Source organism: Helianthus annuus, chromosome 6, assembly GCF_002127325.2.
Source record: "Helianthus annuus cultivar XRQ/B chromosome 6, HanXRQr2.0-SUNRISE, whole genome shotgun sequence".
NCBI classification, from domain to species: Eukaryota; Viridiplantae; Streptophyta; class Magnoliopsida; order Asterales; family Asteraceae; genus Helianthus; species Helianthus annuus.
Window position 1 is genome coordinate 118911568 of NC_035438.2, and position 8992 is coordinate 118920559.

General features: G+C 42.9%; 2 protein-coding genes across 2 annotated transcripts; both read left to right on the forward strand.

Moving 5' to 3' along the window:
* Positions 1-251: 251 nt before the first annotated feature.
* Positions 252-833, forward strand: LOC110944974 (CCAAT/enhancer-binding protein alpha-like). Its single transcript, XM_022186616.1, has one exon. The coding sequence runs from the start codon at positions 252-254 to the stop codon at positions 831-833; it is 582 nt and encodes a 193-aa protein (XP_022042308.1).
* A 72-nt stretch (positions 834-905) lies between these two features.
* On the forward strand, positions 906-1397 carry LOC110944973 (prothymosin alpha-B-like). Its single transcript, XM_022186615.1, has one exon. The coding sequence runs from the start codon at positions 906-908 to the stop codon at positions 1395-1397; it is 492 nt and encodes a 163-aa protein (XP_022042307.1).
* Positions 1398-8992: the final 7595 nt, after the last annotated feature.

An 8992-nucleotide genomic window follows, 5' to 3' on the forward strand; every position in this document is an offset into this window, starting at 1 on the left:
GCACTACAAGTTCTTCGAGCTCTTCAGATGATGAGATTGACGAGACTGAACGTTTAAGAAGAGTTCAGGAAGCAACAGAACAAGAGAAGTTGTTGAGAAAGAGATAGACAGGAAAAGGATGATGATGAAGCTTATGTTCCTTCTCCAGAACATGTCCGCGAGTCACAATTTCCTTCAATGGTCCAAAGAAAGCTGGAGCACGAAAGAAAGTTGTATCTCCAAAGATCCGAAAAGTTACACCGAAGATTAAAATGCCAAAGATTGTCTTAAAGAAGAAGCCTTCCAAAGAAACCAGGAAACCACCAACTCCGCCACATGAACCAACACCACCTCAATCACCAATCCAATCACCTCCAAGACAATCTACACCACCACAACAACCTTCACCACCGAAACAACCAACACCACCTAGACAAACATCACCTATACATCATTCACCACTACATCTTTCACCGCCACCACAACAAATGCTTCTTACATCGCAAGAAATCTTTCAAACACCTCTACCCACTCAAATTCAACCTGGTTCTTCTGGCAAAGGTCTTTACACTCCTCATGATAGTCTTGAAGACATTGGAGATTTCGGTTTTGCTAACGATGAACAAGTGAAGAAGTTGGAGAAAAAGATGGATGAAGTGTTAGATGAAAACAATAAATTAGCTGCTGAAAACAAGAAAGTCGCAGATCGTGAGAGAATTCTTGAAATGCGTGTGAAGAGGTTGGAAGGTGATAACAAAGAGTTGTTGAAAAAGATTGATTCTGATCAATCAGAGATTGATATTTTGAAGGTGAGAGTTGCTGAACTTGAAGAAGAAAAGACTCGAAGAGATTAACAGAACGAGTACTTCAAACTGAAAAACAAAGAGTTAGAAGCGGCTAAAGCATTAAGAGATCATGAGTTCTATATGTTGAATAAAGTCGTTGAAAGTATGCTCGGAACGTCTGTAGAGCAAAAGTTTGAAGAGTTGCAAGTTGAGGAACTCAGGGCACAACGTCAAGCAGAGATTGATGAACAAATGAAAAATAAAGGTAAAGGCGCTGAAGGAAGTTCTGCAGTGACAGAGAGATCGATTGTTCCTTCTATGGTTGTTGAAAATCCTGAGCCTATCTCTGCTATATCTGGTCTTTTTGAAGAAGATATACCACTTGACGAGCTAATTGGTGATAGTGATGACGAAGATGATGAAGAGGAGGATGACGAGGAAGATGATGAAGATGAGAAAGTCTATTCAGCGAGCAGTCATGGTTCTGGTAACGATGATGATGATGCTCAGGGTGGTATGGGTGTGAAAGTATCTGAAGCTTCCACTAAGAAAACAGTTGATGATTTGATGAACGATTCAGTGAATGAAGAATCAGGGGGAGCTGATGGAAAGGGGGAGTCGAGTGATGCATAAAATGTTCAACATGCCGAAAAGTTAATCCTGAGATTGGATACTTATAGAGAAGAAGGCGAACATTTTTATACATACACGTTGGAAGCAATTAAAGAAATGACTCCCATGGTGAATCCTGATTTTAAGTTCGATTTTGAAGAAGAATTGAACGCCTTCGACATCAATCAACAGCCTGAATATGAGTATAAGTATGTTGAAGATGCTGACATGCATGACAGAGTCAAAGTTGAAGATTGGACAGATGATGAAAGTGTTAATGAAGATACTTCACAGTTGCCTACACTGATGGAGTTCTTTACAGAAGAAAATCGCGATGAGTTGAGAAGAAAAGTTTCTGAGATCCTGAAAGATAAGAACTTTGATGGCACTCCCAAAGATATGGCAAAGGAAGAAAGGAAGAAATGGTTCAAAGACAGTCACGAGAGGAAGTTCAAACGATCATTAAAGTACTATCAACGTGATCGAAGCGTGTCTCTCGGTGACATTATCAGCTGGGGTTTCTTACCTCAAGTTAATGCTTACGCAATCAGGAGAGAATGCGGGGTGCAGTACTTTGAGTACTTATATGACGTGATGTCATTACCCTGCTGGGATGTGGAAGAGCTATCTAAAGTCAGAACTTTAGATTATCCGGTACGAAAGAATGATATTCCAATGTGGGGGTATATCAAGTTTGAAGCGTTGAAAGAGTTTCATCCTTGGAAACCACATTACCCTAAGAGAGTGCAAAGGGTTGATCCTGAAACAGGGGTTGTAGAAACTATCCTTAACGTCAAAAAGCCAAAGACAATGAAGACTATCCCAGTGCCACCAATGGAGCAGGATTTCTACAAAGGCTTTTTGGGCTGGGTGTATAGTTACATTTCGACTGAGGCTGTCATTACTTACAGAGCAGGAGGAGAATTACGAGAGATACATGTGTATGGCCCTATGTGGCTTGTGAACTGCTCTGCGAAGGATATCGAATGTTTATTCATCAACAAGATTCACTATCAAGTTGAAGATAAAGAGCAGGCGCTAAAGTTTCAAAGAGTTGCTACCCTTTGCTTTCAGAAAGGTATCAATTCTGAGAGTAAATGGAAGTCATCTTGGTGGTCGCTCGAGGAGAAAGTGAAGAGAAAAGCTGAGCGTGAACGTCAAAAGCTTGAAGAAAAGAGAGAAACGTGGATGAACATTCAAGCTGAAGAAGAGAAGGCAAGAAAGAAAGAGAATGACAGGATAAGGAACGCGCTTAGGAAGAAGCCTAAGCAGCATGAAGAAAAGTTCAAGTCCTTGTGAAGACCCGAAGTCAAGACTGAAGACTGCGGCTGTATCCAAGGGGGAGTTTGTTGGTGCACGAATGTCTAAAGCCTGCGTCTTAAGTCTTAGTTGTTCATGTATAGGGTCTAGAAGTGTTAATTATGCATAGTATAGGGGTTGAAATGTAAATGTATGGTTTTAATGTACTGATTTCGCTCATAGTGACAATATGTTACTTGGAGCGAAATCACTAGCTTCTGATTTCGCTCCAAGTGACACATGGTCATATGAGCGAAATCTCATCCCCTATATATAGCTATAGTGTTTTCTCATTTTGTACGTGCATGTTTACTGTGTAGCCGAACTGCTGCTCAACTATTTCTTGAAGAATTAATGAGAAAACCAGTTTAAAGTGATCTGCTTCTGTTTCTACTCATTTTCTACTTTGATTCATGCTGATTTTGTATTTCCGCTGCATTATCAGTAGTATCTAGCTCTGATTGACTCACACGACTATCAATAACGGTCCTACAAATATCCTGTCCCTGGCCCATACTGGGTCTTACAGACACTGTCTGTCTATTGCTGGCATTGTCAGCATATTTTTGAATTATTCGTTCTTTGTGCTAACTGTGCTTTGTGCATCAAGTATGTCACTAAAGTTCGTGTGTAATATACGGAGTGACAGTATGAAATATGATGCATACGTATGTGTGTAACAGAAAACAGAAAGCACTTTAATCACAGTTGTAATCAAGCACAGTCATTAAGCACAAATTTAATATTAATCAAATGTACGGATACCTGTAAATGTGAGGGTTGTCACATTCTCCCTCCGTTAAGAAAATTCTGTCCCGAAATTTAGGTTCTGCTTCTAGTTGCAGGGGTCTTGGGAAATAAATGGGGGTATTTCTCCTTCATATGATCCTCACGTTCCCACATGAATTCTGGGCCATGTCTTGCATTCCATCGAACTTTGACGAGCTTGACACTACTCATGCGTGTTTTATTAATCTTCCAATCAGTAACCTCTACTGGTTCTTAGACAAAGTGGAGTGTGTCGTCAATATGAACTTCGTTAACAGGAATGACAACTGTCTCTTGAGTCGGAATCTTTTTCAGGTTTGATACATGGAATGTATCATGAACACCATTAAGTTCAGCAGCTAAGTCCAATTTGTATGCTACAAGCCCAATCCTTTGCAGGATTCTGAATGGGCCAATGTAGCGCGGATTCAACTTTCCACGCTTTCCAAAGCGTGCCACACCCTTCCAGGGTGAAACCTTCAATAATATCATATCTCCCACCTCAAATTCCAGAGGTTTCCTTCTTCGGTCCAATTCCGGACCAACTAGTTGTCTATCACGAGCCGCCTTGATGCACTCTCGGATCTGTGCAATCTTGTCTGTCATTTCCTGGACCAATTCCGGACCAACTAGTTGTCTATCACCTGCGTCAGCCCAGCAAATCGGTGATCGACATTTGCATCCATAAAGAGCTTCGAATGGTGCGACTTGAATACTTGCATGATAACTGTTATTGTATGAAAATTCGACCAATGGTAGGTGAGTGTCCCAACTTCCACCTAAATCCACTACGCAAGCTCGCAGCATGTCTTCTAATGTCTGAATCGTTCGTTCACTTTGTCCATCAGTTTGCGGGTGAAATGTTGTACTTAGATTCAGCTGAGAACCAAATGCTTCTTGAAAGGATTGCCAAATCCTTGACACAAATCTTCCATCCCTATCAGAGATGATTGAGAGAGGCACTCCATGTCGCGCGACGATCTCTCTCATGTATATCTCAGCTAGTTTACTCGTGTTATCTTTATCCCTGATGGACAGGAAGTGCGCGGATTTCGTTAAACGGTCTACTATTACCCAAATAGTATCATGACCTTTGGGTGTCCTTGGCAATTTCGTTATGAAATCCATTGAAATCTGTTCCCATTTCCATTTGGGTATCTCGGGTTGTTGCAGAAGACCTGAGGGCATTTGGTGTTCGACTTTTACCTTGGCGCACGTTAAACACTTGCTATCATATACTGCAACATCGCCTTTCATCCTAGGCCACCAGTAGAAATCCTTAAGATCTTGGTACATCTTATCTGCTCCTGGATGAATTGAGTACCGCTATTTGTGAGCTTCATTGAAAATAACCTTTCTCAATCCACCAAACAGAGGAACCCAAATTCGTCTCATGAAGCACAAAGTTCCTTCCTCGTTTGGTACCAATTGCTTCTCCATTCCACGGAGATACTCATCCTCAATATTCCTTTCTTTCAGAGCTTCTCTCTGCGCGACACAAATGCGCAATGAGAGGTCTGTCTGGACAATCATTTCCAAAGCCCTAACCCTTATGGGCTTGATCCTTTCTTTTCGACTTAGGGCATCAGCGACCACATTCGCCTTCCCTGGATGATACTTGATTTTGTAGTCATAGTCGTTCAATAGTTCTACCCAGCGTCTTTGTCTCATGTTAAGCTCCTTCTGGTCAAATATGTGCTGTAGGCTCTTATGATCAGTGTAGATGGTGCATCGCATACCATACAAATAGTGTCGCCAGATCTTTAACGCAAATACCACCGCGCCTAATTCCAAGTCGTGCGTGGTATATTTTTTCTCGTGGACCTTCAACTGGGGGGAAGCATATGCTATAACTTTCTGTCGCTGCATCAACACGATCCTAAACCTTGACGCGAGGCGTCACAATATACCACAAAATCATCCGTTCCTTCGGGTAGCGATAAGATCGGTGCATTACAAGGCTTGTCCTTCAACAACTGAAACGCTTCTTCTTGTTTGACTCCCCAATCAAACTTCTTATCTTTCTTCGTAAGTGAAGTCAAAGGTTGAGCGAATTTTGAGAAATCCTCAATGAACCTTCGGTAATAACCAGCCAAACCTAAGAACTGTCGAATCTCGGTTGTCGTCTTTGGCGTTTCCCAGTTCTTTATCGCTTCGATCTTTGTGGGATCCACATGGATTCCATTTCCATTAACCACATGTCCAAGAAATTAGACTTCGCGCAACCAGAACTCGCACTTCGAGAACTTGGCATACAATTTCTCCTTTTTAAGTAGCTCCAAGATAGCTCTTAAATGCTGTTCGTGCTCATCCTCTATCTTCGAGTAGATCAAAATATCATCGATGAACACAATCACAAACTTGTCGAGGTACGGCTTACAAACTCTGTTCATCAAATCCATAAAAACAGCTGGCGCGTTTGTCAACCCAAACGACATAACTAGGAACTTGTAACGTCCATATCGAGTTCTAAAAGTAGTCCTGGGGATATTTTCCTCTTGAATTCTCAACTGATGATATCCGGATCACAAATCGATCTTTGAGTAGAAACTCGAACCTTGCAGCTGATCGAACAGGTCATCAATTTACGGCAGAGGATATCTATTCTTGATTGTCAGCTTGTTCAGTTCTCTGTAGTCGATACACATGCGAAAGCTACCATCCTTCTTCTTAACAAACAGAACTGGAGCTCCCCAAGGCGAGAAGCTTGGTCTGATAAATCCCTTGTCTAACAACTCCTGAAGTTGCGTCGACAACTCCGGCATCTCCGAAGGCGCAAGTCGGTAGGGTGCCTTAGCCACAGGCGCGGCGCCTGGAACTAAGTCAATGTGGAACTCGACTTGTCTTTGCGGCGGTAATCCTGGCAAGTCTTGTGGAAAGACTTCAGGATATTCTTTTACGACTGGAATGTCTTCGATCTTTGGCTCAGCAGCTTCTTTATCCACGATGTGTGCCAAGTAGGCAACACATCCCTTCTGTAAACACTTTCTAGCTTTCAGACATCTAATGATTCTCAGAGGCGTATAGCGCTTTTCTCCATGGACTACGATCGTCTCTCCATCTTCTATTGGGATGCGAATGGTCTTTTCGTGACAAACAATCTCGGCTTTGTTGCTTGACAACCAATCCATCCCTACTACCACGTCAAAACTTCCCAACTCGACTGGTAGTAGATCCAAAGTGAACCCGCATTCTCCCAACTCAATTACACATCCTCGGACAACTTCATTCGCTTCAACTAGCTTTCCATTAGCTAGTTCACTTGAGTACGGAATATCTAACTTACTAGCAGTTAACCCAAGCATGTTCTTAAATTCTAACGATACAAAGCTATAATCGGCACCAGTATCAAACAGAACAGATGCAAACCGTTGGTTTATAGGGAACGTACCAGTGACAACGTTTTAATCCTGGCGCGCTTCCCTTGCGCCTATGTTGAACACTCTCCCACGGGCTTGATTCAGCTTTGGGCATTCCCTCTTAAAGTGCCCAACATCTCCACAATTAAAACATCCCGACCATTACCATTGCCATTTCCACCTTGAGTGTTGTTTTGGTTGCGATTCCCATTCCCAGCTTGATTTGCAACATTTCCACGGTTTCTATTACCGCCATTCCCTCCCTGTTGGCGGTTTCCATTACCATTCCCATAGTTTCGATTACCACCACGCCCAGCACCAGTTCCAGCCCAACACGTATCCTTCGTGTGGCTGTTCTTTCCACAAGACTCGCACTTCCTCAATCTGCACTGGCCAGAATGATGGCGCTGGCACGTATTAGACTTGGGTAGAGTACCCATGTAACTCTTTCCTTTGTTCTCAACACCGGTTGCAGCTGTGGCCGGTGTGCTTGATTCAACCTTCTTGTTCACATTACTGGTACCTTGCTTGAAGTTGGAAAACTTCCGTTTATTTTCACCAGATGACTCCACATGAGTCTCTTTCTTCTTTGGTTCGGATACTGAGAACTTGTTCAATCTGATAGCTTCCTCAGTAAGTGCCACACTGAGATCAATGGCTTCCGTGATCGTTGCAGGCTTGGATGTGGTAACCATACTCATGATCTGAGGGACCAATCCCTAGATAAAACGCTCAACACGTTTAAACTCAGGCGTGACCATGTACGGCACTACATGGGACAAATCATGAAATCTTTGAACATACTCTGCAATCATAGGACCTTCCATTCTTAGGTGCCAGAACTCAGTCTCTAGCTTCTGTATTTCAGCACGCGAGCAATACTTCCTTCTCATGAGCTCCTTCAGCTCATTCCATGATAACGCATAAGCTGCCGCTTCTCCTAAGGTTTGCACTTGCAGATTCCATCACGATAAGGCACCATCCAGAAACAGCCCTGAGATGTAGGTCACTTGTTGCTCAGGAGCGCATTTGCTCATCCTTAGGACAGAGTCTGTCTTTTCAGCCCACCTAACAAACGCAACAGCACCTCCTGTGCCGTCGAAATTTACGGGCTTGTAGTCGAGGAATTGTTTGTAGGTGCACCCATTAGGTGGATTGTTATTACCGTTGTTGTTCGAGATATTTCCGCTTGTTTCTGCATGGGAGGCCGCATACTGTGCTATCGCCGCAGTGATTATCCCTTGGAGCTCCACCTCGGTAGTAGGCATGTGTACGTTCCGGCGTGGAGGCATCTTCTAAAAGGGTGATCATGTCGGTCAGGTCATAGTAAATAAATAATATGCGTACGTAATAACATTCATCAAGCACAGAACGTCTCATGTTATAAAATTAAAACATATAATTCAACAAAGTATGTAGTGAGAACGTTGCCATTGAGCTTCATTGATCACAACCATAATATTGTTTTACATGTTTAATAGTACATCACATATCAACATAAGATTATGGGGCTACATCACCCCCAAAAATACAAGTCTGTCTACACATATTCTCCTCTAAGGCACGACAGATGCGCAGGAAATATGCAATCTGCTGCTCAGATGTCAAGAAACGAATGTCTGAATCAGGGGAAAGCGGATGAGAAGTGTGCGGTGCTGCATGGGGGTCTGACAGCGACAAGGTGGTCGTGGAGCTCTCTCCAACTCCTGAATACGACGGCTCCGTGCGTCCTGCTGTAGCTGCAGTGATGCAAGTATATCCTCTGTAGAGTACCCCACATGAAATGGGTGGTACGGGTCAGATAATGGCATAACAGAGGGCGTAGTCAACAAAAATGGCTCGCTCGATGGTATGAAAGATGGTGCAATAGGTGGTACTGTTAGTGCATGCATCTGTCGACTTCGTCTTGTATCGAGTCTTATGCTAGATAGGATAGATCAGGGCACGTTTTACGAGAAAATAGCAGAATTAGATGTCAAATAGGCTGATTCCGCTTGAAATGACACCTAGTCATTTCAAGCGAAACCACTTGTTCTTATTCCGCTTGAGTTGTTTAGTGGAGATTTCGCTTGAAGTGATGATTCCGCTTGAGCATGTTCAAGCGGAATCAGAGTGCCTATATATAGTGTGTCCGAGCGAAATTAGAGTAGAGTTGTGTATGTTGCTGAAAATCATACCGAAGTGCTTCCG